General features: G+C 41.5%; 3 protein-coding genes across 3 annotated transcripts in view; all 3 read right to left on the bottom strand.

Moving 5' to 3' along the window:
- The window catches only part of LOC140357994 (trinucleotide repeat-containing gene 6A protein-like), a 49,166-nt gene extending 37,030 nt beyond the window's left edge, over positions 1-12,136 (bottom strand). The window contains exon 1 of the mRNA XM_072442616.1: positions 11,953-12,136. The gene's annotated coding sequence lies outside the window, so the exon portion shown is untranslated. The remainder of the gene's footprint in view (positions 1-11,952) is intronic.
- A 202-nt stretch (positions 12,137-12,338) lies between these two features.
- LOC140357995 (uncharacterized) lies at positions 12,339-18,132 on the bottom strand. Its single transcript, XM_072442619.1, has 14 exons — positions 18,055-18,132; positions 17,839-17,978; positions 17,614-17,777; positions 17,443-17,546; positions 17,211-17,351; positions 17,028-17,125; positions 16,833-16,932; positions 16,708-16,750; positions 16,579-16,618; positions 16,214-16,507; positions 16,005-16,124; positions 14,455-15,894; positions 14,249-14,366; positions 12,339-13,656 (listed from the first exon to the last, which is right to left on the bottom strand). The coding sequence occupies exons 1-14, from the start codon at positions 18,055-18,057 to the stop codon at positions 12,769-12,771; spliced, it is 3,693 nt and encodes a 1,230-aa protein (XP_072298720.1). The 5' UTR covers positions 18,058-18,132; the 3' UTR covers positions 12,339-12,768.
- Positions 18,133-18,262: 130 nt separating this feature from the next.
- On the bottom strand, positions 18,263-21,107 carry LOC140357997 (E3 ubiquitin-protein ligase RBBP6-like). The gene is made up of 5 exons (XM_072442621.1): positions 20,575-21,107; positions 20,061-20,160; positions 19,542-19,593; positions 18,445-18,492; positions 18,263-18,364 (listed from the first exon to the last, which is right to left on the bottom strand). The coding sequence occupies exons 1-5, from the start codon at positions 20,738-20,740 to the stop codon at positions 18,278-18,280; spliced, it is 453 nt and encodes a 150-aa protein (XP_072298722.1). The 5' UTR covers positions 20,741-21,107; the 3' UTR covers positions 18,263-18,277.
- Between the last annotated feature and the right edge of the window lie 125 nt (positions 21,108-21,232).

Raw genomic sequence — 21,232 nt, 5'->3', positions numbered from 1 at the left:
GGGGTGACGGTCCTGGAGCGCTGCCAACCTCTCCGTCTCTCATTACCACTGTGCAAGTCTGAGTGTGCGCGTGCGTTTCTGTGTGCCTGGGACTTGCCAGCGTGACGGGGGGTTGCCATGGTAACGCCAGAGCCCGGTTCCACATGCATCATATTTCTACAGGACAGTGGGCACACATACCCTTACACACACACACGGACGCACACACACGCACGCACGCACACACACACACACATGCACGCGCACACACAGGAGCAAATTGACAGTAGACCTTTAGTGAGCTGTGCAGATTAGTTTTATCCTTATGGAGCAACTCGCATTTAAATATTCATTCTTTTTCTAATTCAGCGGCGGGCGGGAGATGGATGGAGGCTGCCCGGACCACACAATCAGCCTGGACACACAGAGACTGAAGCACTTACACTGGTCCTTTACTCGCATGTTTTTAATCTGTTTTACACCATACATGTTGTTCCACTTGTCTATTGTGTTCACCCACAATTCTAAAATATTAGATCAAAATGTAATTCCTGTAGTTTTGTTTCGTCCTCAAAAACATACTTTGAGCTGTGTTTAGTTTCCTTCACAGATCCTGCATATTCAGACCGTGTTCTTCTCTCAAACTGAAAACACTCTGTTCCACTTTGCGATGTCTTTAAGTGGTAATACAGGAAACGTTCCACTGTGTTTTTAAACTGCACACACCTTCACTAGAAATATTCACGGAAAACTGACTACAGATTCAAACCCTTGAACATTGAAGCTGAAGCTATCGTTCTAACCTAATTCAAACTTCTCAGTGCAGCAGAAAGTATGAGAAACTTTCTGTGGTAATCTCAACTGAACAAAAGGTAATACAAAAATAAAAACGCGATTATTCTACTGTATTGAGTAAAGCAGTTCAATCAAAGTCAAAAATAGCAATTAACTTTAAAATGATCACTTAATGACATCACAGGTTGGAAAAGTGCATTTTGAGCTTTGGAGACGTAGACAGGCCAATGCAGGAGACTCAAACATGAATGATGGAAACTAAACGCAACTCCAAGTATGTTTTTTGATGAGGTAACAACATTCTAACACGGCTAAAAACTCACTCAGTCAAATTAGTGTTATATAGGACCTTTAATGTTTAAAGAAATAAAAAATAACTACCATTTTATTTAATGCAAATGTCAGTGAACAAGCTTCATAAAAGAAAAATGTTTGAATGGTGCAATAAAAGAGGGCAGATAAATAAAGTACATTTGATAAAAAATAAATTCATAAATAATAATACATTTTCAACAAATATATATTGTCAAAAGGGAGTGAGGTGTTGGATTTACAGTTTTAAGTATGACAAAGCTGGTGCAAAGCAGGCTCGAACCTTGGCACTATAAAATCATATGATTATTATCAGACTTCCATGGGTCAAACAATAAAACAATAAAACATACAAGACAACATTCAAAACAAAATGTCACACTCTGCTCACCTTGCATGGACGAAGACACAAGGGCCTTGCATTATCCTAAATTATAATTGTATATGATTTTTTGAAGACCATTTGAGAAACGCCACTTCATCAGTATTTCTCAGAGCACTTCACAGCTACACGTCTGACACATGTGACATTCATCTTGGACTGTAACTTAAACCAACCTGTATGTACATGTCATTCAATAGCCAATGCAGAACATGACAATCTCACTTTTAACCACAAACAGATCAGTGCATGAATGAGATTATCCAGCAGAGTCCTTTGGCATGTGTTTGAGAACAGTTTCTTCCTCCATGACTTATTCATAGCAGAATCAGGTTACAGCATGCAAATCCAAACAAACGTTTCCACTGCAGACGCCTTCAAACTCCCAAACTCACCAAAGCGCACCAACGTTACAAGGCCATGTTTTCAAAATGGATTTAAATTTGTTAATACTTCACTGATATTTTAGGTAAACTGGCAGGAGCAGTAAGCTAGGTTCATGGTGAGTACCTAGCAGGAGGATAAGGCTATAGTTTGGATATTTTGAAGATTTTTCCAGCCAAAAGGTTTTCATGTCAATGTCCATAATATAATACATGATTATTTATTACTGTTATGTCAAATTATCTTTTTTCAGAATGATGAAATATTGAACCATTATACATAGCAATTCAAATTTCCATCTTTTTATGAGGCAAAAGTCCTCAAAATGGAGCTGTATGTGATGTACAGTGACTGGAGGATAGTTCCATCATTACCATGGTGACAGAAAATGTACAAATGAATGTCAGCAAGCGTTTGACTGCAAAGTGATTTGAAACAGACCTGTTTAAAAGTACAAATTGCCTCCTTGTTGTAGTTAAACACTTAACCGGGTCAGATTGTCTTAAAACAAAGCCTAGATTAAAGTCTAATTCAACAGAGCTTCAGACAGGGCAGTGTCTCCATGACATCACACGAAAGGCATCAATAACAGGAAACTGAAAACCATGAGTTGAAACAGTTTTGTTTTTAGTTCACGGTAATATGAAACAAAATGTTTTAGGTGGCGAGTTTTTTTGTTCCATTATACGTAGAGAAGGGTGTTTTTGTAAAATCTTGGCATAACCGTTTGTTTTGCCATGCTCCTCAGGGCATTTGGCTCTGAAAAACAATTGTGAATACACCTGGCTTGGAACAAACCACTTGTCGGTAGTTGCTTGGAAACAGACCAGACTGCCAAGTTTACCGTTCAAAAACAACAACAAAAAGGACCTTCAAGGATAAAATAATAATAAATATATGAAAGCTACAGCCTGTGGGCCAGACTAAACAAGGAGGAAAGTTGTAGTCCATCAGAAAACGTGGATTATTTATAACACTCGCAAGGTTTTTGTTATGTTTGCCACAGACGGGGAACATCTCCGGAGATCAGAGCGAGCTTCTGCAAGTGCTGAAAATGTTGTGACTGTTGTGCTGGAGCCTGGCGCGGTGCCGAACAGCAATTGGTTTCTATTCTCACAAGAACAAAGGAGCTGCAGTGACAGTCAGGGCGTGCAAGGCTGAGGGTGCGCGGACGAGAGAGACAGAGAGACACAGAGAGACACAGAGAGAGACAGAGAGAGACAGAGAGAGACAGAGAGAGCGGGGGAAAGTGCAAGAGAAAGAATGCAAGGAGGAAGAGGTTGTGCAGAATTTCACGTTTGGGCGAGCAACGAGAAATGAGAGCAGATTAGAAATGGAGAGGAAACTGAGAAATGGGGGAGCGTGAAGGTTTTTTTCTTCAGGTTGTAATTAGGATCCTAAGAAGTAATGGATGCTCAGAGGGACGATTCATTAATTTTCTGTTTGATTCACTTACAGTAAACGCTGCTATAGCAATACTTTCATCAGAATAATGATTAACGGGAACGGCGTATCATAAAAAACAAGAACATCTGTGAATTCTTAAAAAAAACACACAAAAAATCACAAACCCCTAACTTTAGTCATGATTTAGTCCTGTTTTACATCAGATTTAACCTGGATTAAGACCTGATTTTGTCCGGTATAGATTTTGGATCTGGTGCGATTCAGGAAAGCCAAAACTGTTATTAGGTGGTTTTGGTGTAAATAGCTTAAGATGACTGCATTATGGCAAACCCCTGACAACCTTGTATTTGGGCCTCAAAACTCCTGCCATGGACACAGTGAATGGATACCTTTGGAACATACTTTAGGCGGCATGGAAAAGGCAACCGCAAGGAAGTGGATGACACAAACCTCACCAACGATCAAGGGATCAAGGACTAGACTGAAATTGTAATAAACATCAGACAAATAAGAAAAAAATAAGTTTAGACTTCATTTGGAAATGGGCAAATTTGATCAACTTTGGACCAAATTGGACTTGACTGTTGCACTTGCTGTGCCTTCATTTTATTCATCATATTATGATTATTTATAATTATTTCTATTCTATGCATATTCTATTCTTATTATTCGTTTTTTTTGTTCAGCTCTTTGGTCCTGTTTCGTGTTTTAATCTGTATATGTTTAAAGCATTGAAGAAAAGATTGCAGACTCACACACAGACTCACCCGCACAGACTCACCCGCACAGACTCACCCACAGACTCACACACACAGACTCACACACACAGACTCACACACACAGACTCACACACACAGACTCACACGCACAGACTCACACACACAGACTCACACGCACAGACTCACACGCACAGACTCACACGCACAGACTCACCCGCACAGACTCACCCGCACAGACTCACCCGCACAGACTCACCCGCACAGACTCACCCGCACAGACTCACACACAGACTCACACCCACAGACTCACACCCACAGACTCACACCCACAGACTCACACACAGACTCACACACACAGACTCACACACAGACTCACCCACAGACTCACACCCACAGACTCACCCACAGACTCACACACACAGACTCACACACACAGACTCACACACACAGACTCACACACAGACTCACCCGCACAGACTCACCCGCACAGACTCACCCGCACAGACTCACCCGCACAGACTCACACACAGACTCACACCCACAGACTCACACCCACAGACTCACACCCACAGACTCACACACAGACTCACACACACAGACTCACACACAGACTCACACACACAGACTCACACACAGACTCACACACAGACTCACCCACAGACTCACCCGCACAGACTCACCCGCACAGACTCACCCGCACAGAATCACACACAGACTCACACACAGACTCACACGCAGACTCACACGCAGACTCACCCACAGACTCACACACAGACTCACACACACAGACTCACCCACAGACTCACCCACAGACTCACACACAGACTCACACACAGACTCACACACAGACTCACACCCACAGACTCACACACAGACTCACACACACAGACTCACCCACAGACTCACCCACAGACTCACACACAGACTCACACGCAGACTCACACGCAGACTCACCCACAGACTCACACACAGACTCACACACACAGACTCACCCACAGACTCACCCACAGACTCACACACAGACTCACACACAGACTCACACACAGACTCACACCCACAGACTCACACACAGACTCACACACACAGACTCACCCACAGACTCACCCACAGACTCACACACAGACTCACACACAGACTCACACACAGACTCACACACAGACTCACCCGCACAGACTCACCCGCACAGACTCACCCGCACAGACTCACCCGCACAGACTCACCCGCACAGACTCACACACACAGACTCACACACACAGACTCACACGCACAGACTCACACACACAGACTCACACACACAGACTCACACACAGACTCACACACACAGACTCACCCGCACAGACTCACACACACAGACTCACCCGCACAGACTCACACACACAGACTCACACACACAGACTCACACACACAGACTCACACACACAGACTCACCCGCACAGACTCACACACACAGACTCACACACACAGACTCACACACAGACTCACACACACAGACTCACACACACAGACTCACACACACAGACTCACCCGCACATACTCACACACACAGACTCACCCGCACAGACTCACCCGCAGACGCACAAAGCCTTCTTTTCTCCCCTCTCATCTCCATATGAATGGCAGAGTGCTGGTTCACACACACATGCACAGCTCCTTGGGCCCTGTGCTCTCCTCCTTCTCCTTCAGATGTTGGGATTGTTGCGATTGCTGGTGCCAAAGCTATTATGGGAACACAATCACAGGATATTGTACAAGAATGTCCTCTGCGCTCTATAAAAACCTGGGACAAATTATAATCAAGTGGTGCAGAACGAATAATCCGGCCGTAACTACGCAAAAAGTGTGCACCAACTTATGTAAAGAGTCTTTGGGAAATTTAAAAAGCACTACACAAGGTCTATGTATTTATTAGTAGACAATAAACAACCTTCTAAATGGCTGTGATAAAAAAAAAACTGAAAAATAAATACATAAACACAAAAACATGTATATGCCCATGTTATTATACTATTATTCAGCATGGATTGTATAACGTCAAATATTGATAAAAATTGCTCACATTAAGAACTGCATGAAATAAATGCAAATTGTATGTTTTTTATTAGGATAAATAATGAGAACTGAACATAGAAACATGATATGATAGTGCATGGATAGAAAACAGTAGCAAATGACATATTTTTTATTCAAGCAACTTATCACTATATTGCAGAATTTTGTCATTTTTTGTTTTGTTGTAAGCATTCGCAACCATTAAGTATAAAAGTATTTCACATGTATCATTGTCCCACCCATTGTTAATGTTCTGGGCTCTTCAACTGAATAAACATTTAATTCAACTCTGTTCTACTTTACTTCAGTATTATAGCTCTCAGTTAGAACGCACTAGATCACCACAAACCTTTCAAACCAGTTTCTTCTGTCTTACCAACATTGAAGATACTAGTGTTATTAGCGGGTCATGGCGTTTCACAGTGTGCTTTTAAAATGAGGACGTCTTTAAAATGTCAACATTCTTGTCTGTCAGCCCGGGTGCGTGTCACTTTCTAACTTTAGCCACCCGCGTCGTCAGAGTGTATAACAACCACCGCCAGTGACACCCGTTTCTCCTTCGACACATACTTACGCCCTTATGTCACTTAATGCATGCTTTCACCTGGTGTCATGAACGTCCCGTCGTCTACTCTTTGGAGCCGCTTGGATACTAATTGTGATCCGCGCTGCTGTAAACTACGCCGATAATTAATGTACGCGTCTATGTGTGGGCCCAAGTGACTGTGGAGTGTGTCACAATGTTTATTTTTATGACAGACAGCACTCCAATTCCCTTGATTCCCACAACCCGCCTACTGTAGAGAAGCTAATAATAGTGTAAATCTCTAACTCAATGGGTAATTCACTGTGTCTGAAAGAATAGTCACAACTGGAAAGCCACAAATGTTGGTTAAACCTCATTCTAATACGTAAATATACTTTATTTTATTATTGCTGACAGAGAACATGTTAGTTTCAGTATCTATCAGAGTTGCACTTTGATTCATGCTTACAGTGTAAAAAGTTTTGGTTGCCAAGTGATAAAAACATGTTGAAAATTATTAACTGATTAGAACATTTGTTTTTTTGTGTGTTATCCTGTGGAGTAATGCCAGATGCGTGCATTACCTAACATGTGTACTTCCAGTTCCAATTCCATTACATTCAATTCATTAAAAATCAAATGTTTACAATTACTTTTACTTACTACGTGTTTCAGTGATAAAAGTCCAGCATTGTTGCCATAGCTATAAACAGATCAAAACAAAATATCACAACTTTTGAATGAGCTAAAGTCCTCAAACTATCTTTCTATAAACAGGAAGAGAAACCAATGAATAAGTTTCCCCAAATACTATCAAAAGTCTAATTTCTTGGAACATTGCTTCATACTTCTACTTGAGTATTATCCTTTTGAAGAATCTGACTAATGGTGTGTGCATTTGGGGACTGATAATTACAGACTAGGAGTGAACAATATTCGTCAATATAACGTCGATAAAATGATAGCCATATTATGTAAATCCAACATAAATGTGTTGAAACAATATTTTAAATGTATTTGTTGAGGTTTAATATACATTTTCTTTTTGGAACATTTTTATTATGAACAATATACTCCATTTGAAAATCTTTGAATCAACATTCACAATATTATCTAAATGTTTAAATATGCCTACCTCTAACATAAACCAGGACAAAATATCTGCATTATGACTTACCATACACTTCTGACTTGCACTACAACTTTATTTCAAATGATGAGCAGGAAGTACAAGAACATTTTGACATGAGCAGTGCAAACTATATATCACAAACTAAAATATACAAGAATACTGCAAAACAGCAAGTGGCAAACATGGTCGTAAGGAGTCCAGACAGTGCAGCATTCAGCTCGCCCTCTGGCTCTGTGTGTTGATCATACAAATGAGCGATGTGCACGGCCTGTGTAACCCCAGAGGAAACACTGATTCATCTGTGCGCCTTCGCTGCCATGCACACATCAGCACTGGGACCACTGCGTCTGGGTACGTGCGCACACATCACTGTTGAGTCGGCAGCAGCACGGCAGAAGGGCTCGGTTTTATGCACTAAATACTAAGCAATGTAATGTTGCATGTTTTTGTTCACATATCCTCTGTGACTGTTGCCTTCCTTCCTGCCTTTATAGTTTGTGGTTTGATCGGTTTGCATTCTGACCTCATTTGAACCACACCGCAGCTCTGGATCTAGATTTCTGATTTAAGGCAGACCAGAGTGTGTTCTCTTGGTCGAAACAAGCCGCAAACTAAAAACATCATTGATACTCCTGGTTCACTTGGGAACATATTTTTTTCCCCTTTCACTGTTTCTTATTATGGTAGATGTATTAAAAGTCTGAAACTGACTTGTTTAAAGGCAAAAGGTTTATCCATCTAGCTAAGCCCCAAAGTCCAAGAAATGTATGATGTCTTATGGTCTTAATCTTAACATTATACATACTCAATGTTGTGTATCGTTTATGTAAAGCCATGCAGCCATTGATTCCATTACTTTGATTCATAAGATATATAGATATTATATTATGTATATCAACTATTGAACAGTACTTTTACATGCTATTTGTAGTACAGGACCTTTTATTAAGCTTCGCCAACTAGCAATCGTAAAGTCAACAATAAAAATATTCCTATGTTGACAATTGTGATCATTATGTGGACTATACAGACTCTAAAACACATAAAGACTCATTTATAACAAAGACTGTGGCATTGTTAAATCAACACAAGTAATTTGTAAATGATCTATCTAAAAGACTTCAGTCACCATATTTCAACCTTAATTTGGATAGAAATGAATTTAAAAAAATGTAAATGTACCATAGAAATAATCACTCGACTAGTCCACTCAAAACATTATCGCTGACTAGTCAACAACTAAAATAATAGTGACGGCCCTCCATTATTACTTCAAATATTGATCTGTCATATTCCACAACAGGACTGCAGCCGGCGTCACATGCAGGTATAAAGCATGTGTGAAACGGGATGAAAGGAGCAGGAGTGAGATGAAAGGAGATTGGATCTAAATCTGCTCTTAAACCCAATAGGGCAACATTAGCCCTTGGCAAAGACCTCCGCTGTCTCTCCGCCTCATACACAGGCTGTGGGCAGACAGAGAGGCTCATTGTTATTCTGTGCACACTTTGTCACAGACCGGACCAGGCAGAGAAAACAAACTTGCACGAACACACACTCACACGCACAAACTGCACACACGCACAAACTGCACACACAAGCACGCACGCACACAAACTGCACACACGCACACGCACGCACACACACACACGCACGCGCGCGCACACACACACGCACGCACGCACGCGCGCACACACACACACACACACACGCACACACACACAGATAGTTGGTGATGTTGTAGGGTACTGACACATTACAAATGCTAAATACCATACCAGATTAGGAAGTACAAAAGGGGGCTCTGATTTGCATGGACACAATCACACGTGCAGCTGCCAGCCCTGTGTAAACTTGCACATTCCTTCAGTGCCAGACCCACATCTGCCACGGCTCTTTTCAAAGTAACCAAGCTCTCCTCCTGGCACCGCACGAAACAAAAGCTCTGGAGTGTGGGCCCGACTTGACTGGCGCACTCTGAATGCTAATGTTCGTCAGAGATGGGCACGACATCTCACTTAAAATCAGCAGACTCATTACAAGAGTCCATCGACTCTCGGTTTATGATTGGCAGCAGATTTCTAATATTTGTTGCTTGCGTTCAACTGCCTTGTGTGTATTACCACTAGAGGTCACTGCAAACATCGACACTTGTTTTAACCAAAAAGCAGCATAACAAGCAGCATATTTTCAAGTTTTTCATGTTTTCGGTATTCAGGAGGGTGAATGTTTAAGGGAGCAGCTCCATGTAAAAAAATAATAAAAATACTGACCATTTCCTTCAGCCCATTACAAGGGATGATGGAATTGACAATAAACAATACGGACTTTTAATCATGCCCATTTAAAGACAACATATCATGCTTTTTGGGTGGTATTTATTGTTAAACTATAACGTAGATAGATCATGATTTTTAAATGTATTCATTGTAAACTATCATATTGATTGTAGGCTTTATTAGACAGGAAAGTCCAGAGTGAAATGGGGGATGAGAGAGAGGGGAGGACATGCAGTAAATTGTCGGAGTCGGGAGTCAAACTCACGGCTGCACCTGGAGCCTGGCATATGTGTGCTGTGCCTTAACCACTCCACCACCGGGCAGCATTCATCTAAAGCAGCTTTATAATAAAAACAGCTCCATTGACTTCCTGTTCAAAACAAGCAGCATTCATTATGTGTTTTTATTATTAACAATACCTTGCACGTATAACTTGGAGTCTGCTTTTTATTTATTTTCTCATAAGTATAGAGGGGGGATAGGGGGTGGGTGAAACCTGAAATTTTCTGAGCACATGAGCCTTGAATGCAGGACAATGTAGAATTACTCAAACATGCATGAATCAATGAAAATGCAACTTTGAGCAGAGGTTTGATAACACCATTATAAAATGGTTAAAAAAACATTAAAATGTCTTCCAAAGTTTGAACTCTATTCTGAAACGCCTGTAGGCCTCTCAATTTAAAGGTCCCAGTTATATCACTGACTATGAGAAACGATGAATCCCCATCTTGATCTAATTTGATTAATTGCACAGCCAATGTTTACATCTACACAGAATGTGAGGAATTGTTTCTCGTAAAGCCTTGAGTATACACAAAAGAGTCAACAATTCTAACCAACACAAGATAATGACTGTGATATACAGCATGTATTATAACAGTGTAATAATGGAGATGAGTTTGATGTCAAAATTGTGTAGATTTTTAAATGAGACAAGTATCTTTCAATAAGCTAGTGTTTGATCTTCTAATAATAGCAAACGACTATAAATACAATTAATGTATATAAGGATTTGTCACAATCGTCTACACATATACTGCTGGACAAGAGCAAATTGTTTTCCCTAAATGGCACTTATCCATTTTGGCAGACTCTTTATGAACCTTTTCCTCTACCATTATATTTCGAAACCTTTGCATTGAATAGATTAAATAGCCCACTTATTGTTGCATAACTTCACACTTTGCTCCTCACTTGGCTCATTAGCTGGCACTTGCTCTCCACTCCACAACTCCATGGCACGTGTTACCACTACAACATGCTTGCACACAGCGGGTCCCACAGTCTGAGAGGATGTAAAGAAGACACACACCACCATGACAACGACCACCACCACCACCACCACCACCACTACACACAAGTGCCTGCAGCTGCCACCGTCTCCAAACAAGCAGACGTGCATGTAAAGCCCCTTCACCAGCGAACTGGCCAACAAACAGCTTGGGTTTTCGTCAGGCTGCGCTGGCACGGTGCCCTCAGACGTCAGCGGCACAAAGGAGGGCAGGAAAACCCCCGGACGAAAAGGACAAAAAGATAAAACAAAAACACAAAAGGGCACCAGACTCGATAACGAGAGTAGAAACAAAAAGCGCAGGCGAGACGATTAGGTAATTAAAAGACTATACCTCAATTTGGATTTGAAACGGTGCTCTTGAATGCCACATGCCTGTTCTCCGGCTCGTCTGCAGGTCCAGATCTGTGTGTGTGTGTGTCTGCTGTCTAGTTGTCCGTCTGGTCATTTTACACGTGCATTTGTGTGGTATTTGACAAAGGAATGATAAAAATTAACCTCAAGTGGCGGCAAATTGCACCATTTATATCATTATTTTGTTTGAATGATTAAAAAGAAGTCTAGTAGATACAGAAAGGAAGCGAAAGGATGTAATGTAGACGTGTGAACAGGGTACGGTCAAGTTTTCGCAGCCATTTTGTCATAGCATAAACACTTAAAACAACATACTTTGTCAATAAAATGGACAACTGACCGTTCATCGAGACGCCGTCCGAAGTAAGCAGGTGCGATCCGAGCCTCCACCAGATTGGGATGCCATCGTGCCTTGGCGTGACAATTGACTCTGGTCCCAACACCAAAACAGAGAACACAGAACCAAGTTGGAATCCTGCCACGTCTTTCTCTTAATGAGTTAATGAGGCAAGAGCAGCACGGGCACAGTTTGGACGGCATAACAGTAGAGCAGAAGTATAGTGTAGTTTTGAATTGTGTTGTGAAGTCGTTCTTACCTGAATTGTGGAATTACGAGCAGGTTCGGGGGGAAACGTTCGATCGATGCGCCACTGTAAAAGATGGTGACAACAAAGAACACAACCAGACGAGCAAAAAATTGTAGAAGGAAAAAATACTGCAAATGGATTCAAAATAGACAGGATTTTATTTCCTTCAAAACAGGAAAACAGTTATTTGGCAAATTATATCCACCCAACAGCTTGAGTTTTTCCTTTTCTTTTTTTTACATTTACAAACCAAAAATATACAAAGAAATTATTCATATTCTTCATTTGAATATTCACGTTTTTTCAAGTCATTGCAAATCAGTCGTTTTAAGAATGCACCTGAGGCAAAGCGTTACAGTCTCTTGTCAGCGTCTTGAATCCGCCTTTCATCGGGTTGTAATCATGTGCAAATTAATTTCTTCATGAACAGATTTACATTTTCATCAAGTTAAAAGTGCTTTTCCTCATGCTATATTAAGGCTGTCAGAGAACTTAAGGTGAAAAAAGGCATTTGTCAAAGAAAACAATTCAAGTATATTTCGTAAGATTTATGCTGGTCACTAAAGTCCTCAGTCTTTGTTTTTCTTCTTCGTGGTCTTCTCTTCATCAGAACTTGCATGTCTCCTCTCCTTTTTATGAGACTTTTGTTTCTTCTTGCCCCTCGTCCGTTCGTTCTTGGCGTCGCTGTCATTTGTACTGTAGGATCTGTCTGCATAAACATGTTTTTCCTTGCCTCTTTCCCTCTCTTCTATTTTTTCATTATTCAGTCGTTCCTTCTCTTTCTTCATGCTTAAAGCCATGCCTGTACTTGACTGAGCCGTGGGTGTGGCGGGGCGTTGGCTCGTGCAGGTCCAGTTTTGTCCAACACTGCCTTCTGTAGGTGTTTTGGATGTTTGTTGACCTCTGTCTCTGCTGTGAGACTGTGGCGGGCTCCAGAGCTGGTGGACGTCTGGATCTTGTGGACGGTTATGGTGGGATCTTGAATAAGAACTGGATTTGTCACTGTTACTTCTCCTCGTGTCTAGGTCTATATGGATTTTGCGTGAGCTGTCCTCTCTGTTCCCGTTTCCCCCTGATTCTCTAGATTTACTTGATTTCTCTTCATCTAAAATGGATCTGAATGTTTCACTTGATCCACTAGAGGTTTTGCTAGATATGCTATAAAAGGTGTTACTGCTTTCCTTTTCCTGACTGCATTCTTTTCCCTTTCTGCACTCACTCTCTCTCTCGGTTCTTTTCTTCCGCTTTCTGTCAAAATCAAGGCTGCTGTCAGTTACATCTTGGCCACTTGAGGGCACAACTGTGCTGTCTAAGCTAGAACTCTTACCAGTCTCATCTGCAAGTTCTACTTCTACAAACCCTCGCTTTGTTCTTTCCTTTACCTCCCTGTGATTTGAAGAAAGTTTCAAACCCAATTCTTTTTCAGATCCATCCTTTTCCCATCCAGAGTGCGTGACCTAAAATGAAAAAAAAAAAAGAATTATAATAAATAGAGGCCTCACAACTGTGTAATTAGTACAAGTTAATACACTTGGCCATAATTACAAAACGTCTGAACACATGTAGCTTGGATTTAATTACATTTTGCAGGATGTGAATTGTGATCATGTACAACATTTTTCAACAGTTTTAAACTTTCACACTTTAGGGTTATGTTGAGAGCTGAACACAATACTGGACAAACTGAATAATTGTAGTCTCCACTTCAGAATATTCTTCAAACTGCTCGGTCATTTCAGGTTATCAGCTTGCGACATTTCCATGACTGAAACATCCATTTTATCTCAATTTTCCACAAGGTGTGGAAAATCTAGTGTATGCATTTGCTACAATGTTTTACCCATTACGTAAAATGAGATAATGTTTATCAAACATAAAAATTCTCCCAGAATATGAATGAAGTTTTCTGTTTTTAAATGTTATCAGGGAAATAAAGATCTCAGTAGTAAGTGCAATGTTGTCCCCTCTCAATCTGTAACTTTAATAACTATAGTGAAACATTGTTTTCAACCTTTTGGCCTGGACAGTGTATATGAGGATGACGCACACCTTTCCATGCCCTCTCTGCTTCTCTAATGATCTGTTATCCATGTATTTCTCCAGACACGTCACTGTCTTTTGCTGTTCCTCACTGATGGTCACAGCTCCAGAGGGCGCCACGGTCAGGCTGGATCCACAACGTAAATAAATCAAATAATAACAAACACCAAAACACAAAATAAGTATATTTGATTTTATATCAGTATAACACTTACCTGCAGTTGTCTTTGGTCGTGCCTGGTCTCTCATTATCGTCTTTTTTCCTCTCCGAGTCTGGAATAATCTCTGGCATTTGAGGTTTGCCGTCCTCCTCTGCGACTCTCTTCAGCTTCTCCTTTTCTGTCCGCTCTTCCTCCTCTACTGCCGTCAGGGCGCAGTGCCATAAATCTGAATCCTCTTCTCCAAATGCTTCATCTTTTGGACAGCTCTCCCATGAGTCATTTTTCTCATCCCTCGTTTCTTCTTCTGGAATTAACTGCCTTTCCACCTCATTCTCAGGTTTACCGGCCTTGTCCACTTGAGTGTACAACGGGTTTACGCCTGTGTGACTTTCAACTTCTTTAAACGTTGTCTTTGCCTCCACAGCGTCATCCTGGGTCTTTTTGACATCCAGGTTGATGTTAATGTTGATCTTTTGGGGCGTTTTTACAGTCACGCTGCCTTCCCATGCGTTCTTGGCTGTAAGTGGCTGGGGCTTCCAAGAGGCTCTCTTTGGCTTTTCTTTTTCAAACACTTTCGGGAGTGGGTCACAACTGGAGGAGGGCTCGATGAGAGTGTTTTGTCTTTGATCTACAGACGTTTCCTCTGTTTTTTTCCTCTTTCTGCGCTTGTCCGACCTGGAGTCTGGTGATCGACTGCGTCCAGACTGTTTGCTTCTATTATCCTCATACTTTCTCCTTTCCTTTTCTTTATCCAACTGTTTTTGAGCTTTACTTTTTTTATCTTCATGTTTACTCTTTAAATGTGTATCTATTTTTTTAGGGGGCAACTTCAAACGGGTGTAGTCTTCAGTGTTTTGTTTTCCACTTTCCCTCATCTTGTTTTGGTTATCATCCTTGTCCCTGCGGTGAGACACTTTTAATGGCTCCTGGGATGCCCGGGAGCAGTCGTCGCTCAGTGGGGAATTGCTGTCACTAAACGACTGAATGGGAGTTGAGTGGCTATCGCTGTAAGATGAAGAGGAATGGCTATTGCTAGTGCTGCTTGCAGAATGGGACTGTGAAGTAAGACTGTCACTAGAGGGAGGTGAGGGAGGAGATCGGCCTTTATGGTGGGAGGAAGAGGGCCGGTGTGACTCTGGAGGGGGCATGAGAGGAGGAGGAGGCATTTGGTGAAATTGGCTGAAGTAGCTGTTAAAATACTTCTCGCACCGGTCTTTGTACTCTTGTTTCTGGCGCAGGTACTCGTCTAAATTCCAGACTGGGGCTTCTCTTGGTCTATGTGAACTCTCCTTTCTCCTCGAGCTGCCATGGCTGCTGGGAGAGGACCTGTTTGTGTGACGGTGGCTTTTGTGCCGATCTGTTGGAGATCTTGACCTGCGCTCTGACCTCGGAGGTGAGGTTGGGGCTGGCGCGTGAGAGCGTTTGTAACTGTATGAATGAGAGGAGTGAGAGTGACTGGAGAGGCCTCTGTGACTGGACTGAGGGGAATAAGGCCTTGAGAAATCAAAAAATATAGATGGTGTCAAAAATATTTTATTTATTACGAAATTTGCAAAATAACATTGTAACAAAAATGAATGAGGTTCTGGTTATGTAATTCATACCGTGATCTATGGCGGGACCTGGATTGCGAGGGAGATCTGCTGGAGGAGCGAGAACATTTGGATCTGTGGGACTCTGAGCTATAGTGATAAGATTGGTACGATGATCCTCTGGGAGGGGTCCTGAGTAAAAGAAAAATGATCTTAATTTACAGGGATTACAAAAATCATTGGAGATATACCATGGTACGTGTATGGAAGCAACACATTACCTTTCTTTTTTCCTTCTGTGATACAGCATCAACTCTTTGGGGAGGAGTGGAGGGATAGAGGAGGAGGAAGAGGAGGAGGACGTACAAGTAGGAATTGGAGCCCCCTGGGGGCTGGGCCCAGAAGTCCATGAGGGTGTGGAAGTGGTGAAACCAGATGGGTAAGTATTCAAAGGCAGATACATTTGAATATGAGAAGGGGTGATGTTAGGAGAGAGTGAAAATGAGGTTGAGGTGGCGTGAGGAGGAGCTGTGCTCATTGCAGTCCAGCCTTCACAGGGACTGGCTGAAGTCGATCTGTGGAAAGAACAGAACTGAAATAACACAGTATACCATATACTATTTAACTCAAGCACAAGATTACTGACCTGTCCCAGGGCAGAGTCTGCTCAGACTGAGACATGGAACCTTTTTGAATTGGGAGAAAAATATGTAGCATCACATTTACATTATAAATTTACACTGTGTAAATTATAACTTTATTAACAGTCTTTTACCTGTTTTTGATTTGTCTGTCACTGCTTGTGCAACTGAGGAAACCTGAAAAAAAATTACAAAAAATGGATCTGTCAAATAACCTATTTGTAATCATCTGATATTTTAATGTTGATATAGTCCTTACAAGTGGTATAGGCTGAGATAGAGAGTCACAGGTGTCGGCCTCTGAAACTAAGACAGAGGGACATTCTGCTGGAGAACAGTCCGTTTTCAAGTCAGCTTCTCTGAGTAAACAATACAATTTTACATGAAATGGTGATTGTTCCTCAGGTTTTGTGCGATGAAACGGCATGTATTTAGAGCAATCTCATGTGCTTACTTATCAGGTGTCTCATCAGTGATTTTCACAACAATAAGAGAGGTGCTGGCAGGGCGGGGGGGCGAGTCAGACTTTGTAATCGCTGGCATGTCTGCTACCTGAGAAGAAGTACGTTTAATAGATCTTACGCACTGGGAAAAAATTGTATTGTGCAATATAATTTTTATGTTTGTCAAGTTCTACCTGTGACTTGTCAGGTTGGCTCGGAGGCGGTGGTGTTGGGACAGGACTTGGTCTTGGAGTACAGTTCTGAGAAAGGGAAGTGCTACACTTATTTCTAAGGCTTTGGGCAGAAACTTGTTCCTTTGTGAAATTATTCACAGCCTTGATAGAAAAGGGGAAAGGAAATAAACATTGACCATTAACAAGACATTTTTAAGTGAGAGAACATTGAGAATTTTTTTTGTTAAGTCACCTGCCGCAGAAATTTATTGGCTATCAGTGCATCAGGGGAGACATCTGATTGGTCACAGGTTGGGCAAACGTGGTCCTCTGAATCCAGCAGAGCAGAGCGAATACCTGGGCGATATACACTGGGGTTAATACATCTGAGGAAGTGTACTTCATATGCACGTTTGCCACTTACAGTCATCACAGTAGCTGTTTCCACAACACGGTATGACCACAGCATCATCGAGCAGGTCTTTACAGATGAGACACATGAGCTCATCTGGAATAGGTACGTCTGAGGGTTCTTCGGTTGGAAGTTCTTGAGCGGGAGTCTTCTTTTTACAAGCCGCATAGACTTCCCTATTACATAAAAGGACACATGTAAAGTACTGTTGAAAGTCAGAGCTATAGTTGTACTCACGCATCAATGGCTGGCACTGCATAGTCTCCGGTGTTGGTAAGCATGGCGCCCTTAATGCTGGGATCATCCACTTTAACCATGAAAGAACGAGGGATGCCCGTGCTTTTCTTAATCCTCATGGCAGGCTCAGCATTTTTATCCTGCCATTATATGGAGACATATGATGAAATATGGACAACAGATTTGAGCTTGTGGTAAACAAAGCTTTGTTCATACCATGCTCACAGGACAGTTTCTGATGTGATGTTCACTGGATCCGCAGCGGTAACAAGTGTAGTTTGGGGGAAGTGGGGTACCATAGCTTTAAAAAGAATAATCATGCATACATTAATACTTGATTCAGCAGTAGGAATAATAAAAAGTATATATATTAAAAAGTGTCATACACAGACAGCTAGAGCTTAAGAAACCATATACAAATTTGAGATGGAGAAATGACTCACTTTGAGCTATCATAGAAGGATTGACTCATCATGGTTTTGATCTTATCATCTTCTGAGCAGTTGGAACTAGCGATGTTTGCCATCTGCATGCACACACAAGAAAAATACTCTAAAGTCGCAGAGGAGCAGGGTTATTTAATTTTTTTTTTAGATTAAAACATACCTTTGAGAAAATGGGCAAGACTCCAGTAGATTTCTGACCATTCATTGGCTAGAATTGAACATAAAGTTATTGAAAGCTCTGAACATTGTACACGAGAGGAGCTGTAGTTCTGTGCAAACTTGCTTAATACATCAAATATTTAAAAGTAATTTGCATTTCTCGACTTTTGGAAAATGACTGGATATTTATGGAAAATCCACATCTTTAACTAGAATACCACACTTAATATGAAATCTAATTGGGGCACTAGTTTGTCCTGTGCACTAATGCGGTGTCTGTACAGCTAATCCTGCAGACTGTAATAAACCCAGGGATCTGAGACGTGTCATCTGGTCTGGTTGGCATATATCTATTATCACTAGCTTTGTAACAGTTAATACCACTTCTTGTTTCTTTTTATCATATTACCATTGCCAATGACCAGAATTCACAAACATAGAAACTTGCTTTGGTAATTCAGTGAGACATAAAACCATGAACAACCTATATAAAATCAAAAAGGGCATACATTAAACAAATATTTAAATCCGCAATGGGATAAAACTAAAAATAGGCTTACTATGTACAGACTACAGTAGCAGTTTATAGAAAACACATACAACAAATGTCTTAAGAAGCTTTATATAAGCAACTTTATTGATGAATAAACACAAGCAAAGCATATGTATGAATAGTCCGAAAGGACTGAGGCAGGCCTGCTGAGAAATCAGAGAGAGAGTTAAGCCATGGACAGTCATTTTGACAGCAGAATGCATGGGGCAGACACTGAGGAGGCCTAAATATTCTTTATTATACTCCAGAGAGTTTAAAACATTAGTTTGTGTTTTGTGTAGATACCAGTATTTCTTGAGCCTTTAGATGGTTTTATCAGCTTTGAAAGCAGGGCAGCATGATACTTCTGACCCACCCAAGGGACCTCCCCCACATTCAGCAGATAAACAAAACTGTCTGATTGTTCTGCAGCTTTTAATGTTTATTTCAATACATATAAAGATATTATATTCTGATTAACATATAACAACATTGGAACTGAAAAAAGTACATATTGCTGTATATTGCTGGTTGTAATGTGTTTTGCGCAGGTTTGGGATACGTACTGATCGGAAGAATCCATAGCTGGAGTTGAAGCTGGAGGCCTCTGAGCGCTGACTGAAAGAAAAATATATATACATTCAGGGCAGCAGAGGGTAATATCGGAGAGCAGTGTCTTTACAGTGGTAATCTGTTTCAATATAATAGAACTCTTTAACATAATGTGATACACCAGTGTTTGAGGCAGGGGTGCAGACCATGCTGCATGGTGCTGACAGGGCAAGTCACATGACCCATAGTCTGTTCCAGTGCGTCTACACAGCAGCCCATAGAATACCAACAGCACTGCTGGTTTCAGGCTAAAGCCTGGTCCCTTTGCTCACATCTATCTTTGAACTCACTCTCTTCCTGTCTCTTTCAGTGTTTAAACTCAGGTTAATGATATATCATTTGTTTGTGCAAAATCTTGAGCCACCTGCTGTTCCCCCTAAACAACAGTTGTATTCAGCCATAAAGGCTGCCCTGCTGACGTGTGGGGAGATGTGGAAAGGGATAAATGAAATACTTTTATGTTATCCCCTTACCTGTTGTTGGATTTGGAGCTGGACTTTCCACCAGGTGAAGGGACTCTGCGGACAATGACCGAAGAGCCTTTGGGAATAGGGCTGTCGTCATCTGTGTACTCTGAGGAACAAACATTACCTTTAAGAAACTATTTTACATTGTTTCTGTGACAATACATTGTACTGTAATGATACAGAGAAATGATTCGGGTCATTATGACAGAGCTTTATATTGCAGCTGCTGATGTGGGCCCACACTTCATCAAGACCTGTGATTCAGTCAGTCAACGGAGTACTATTTTTATCCCACACTTAAACATCACCTCAGGCTGAGTCACAGCCCTCAGTGCACTGGGTGGACCACACTTCTGAACCACCCTTTTGGAGGCCATTATTCACTGAAATGGTGACGCAGACCCTGGAGCTGTCAGTCCGACCACTGACCACGTGTTTTATCCAGAGTTCAACCTGACAGCTTCAATTTGGCATTAACTGAAATCAAACGTGAATAAAATAGTGTGTGTAGAGACGTTACCTTCTTTGGTCTGTGCGTTCGTTATTTGCAGGTCACAGTCCGCGGCTCGGAGCTTCTCCCTGGACATGATCAGCCTCTTCAGCTCACTCAACGTGACGTTCACGTCGTCAAACACCACCGTGTTGTAGCCGAGTTTGGAGGAAAATTTATAATGAATATGCGACATTTTTCTAGTGTCAAACCTCTTCCTAAACCGCCCGATCCTTGGCGACAGGCGTCGGCTTTTCTGCTGGTTGCTATGGAGTTAATAGATAGCGCGGGGTAGCAGCGTGTCGACGGTTTAACCGCTAACAAGCTAGGTCTCTAATTAACAACTGGCTTTAAAGTGGCACGCAGGGGATGACATCTCCTTGCGCCAAAAGTAACAGTTATAATGACTTCAAACAGGGCACCAAAGTTGGTGCTAACCCTGATTTAAAGTTGTCTTAGTGCAAAATGTTGCTGTAAATCCGAATAGTTCCTGAGAGAAACCACCAGCTGTTTCCAAAAGCTACGTCTCGTCAGCACAGAGCACGCACCAGCACGTGTGGCGTTTAAAAGACCGCCACACTGTCCGAATTTACAGCACCACCGTAATGTTACGTGACTGTTGACAAAGCTTTAATAAAATAACCTCACTAAAGTTCCATAAAATTACACCCAATAACCCACACTTTTA

The sequence above is a fragment of the Eucyclogobius newberryi genome, unplaced genomic scaffold (genome assembly GCF_026437365.1).
Source record: "Eucyclogobius newberryi isolate DKJ021-1_F unplaced genomic scaffold, fEucNew1.0.hap1 SCAF_13, whole genome shotgun sequence".
NCBI lineage: Eukaryota > Metazoa > Chordata > Actinopteri > Gobiiformes > Gobiidae > Eucyclogobius > Eucyclogobius newberryi.
This window is presented reverse-complemented; position numbering and strand designations above follow the sequence as displayed.

Bases quoted from the DNA above. Each gene is read 5' to 3' on its own strand.
- LOC140357995 (XM_072442619.1), bottom strand. The intron at 17,126-17,210 runs GTAGAACTTGAC...ACTTCTTCTCAG, and splicing joins GCCAACCTGACAAGTCACAG to GTAGCAGACATGCCAGCGAT. The intron at 16,933-17,027 runs GTAAGCACATGA...TTGTTTACTCAG, and splicing joins ACTGATGAGACACCTGATAA to AGAAGCTGACTTGAAAACGG.
- LOC140357997 (XM_072442621.1), bottom strand. From the start codon at position 20,740: ATGTCGCATATTCATTATAAATTTTCCTCCAAACTCGGCTACAACACG. The intron at 20,161-20,574 runs GTAACGTCTCTA...TTTGTTCCTCAG, and splicing joins GAACGCACAGACCAAAGAAG to AGTACACAGATGACGACAGC. The intron at 18,365-18,444 runs GTATGTTTTAAT...GTGTGCATGCAG, and splicing joins TCTTGCCCATTTTCTCAAAG to ATGGCAAACATCGCTAGTTC.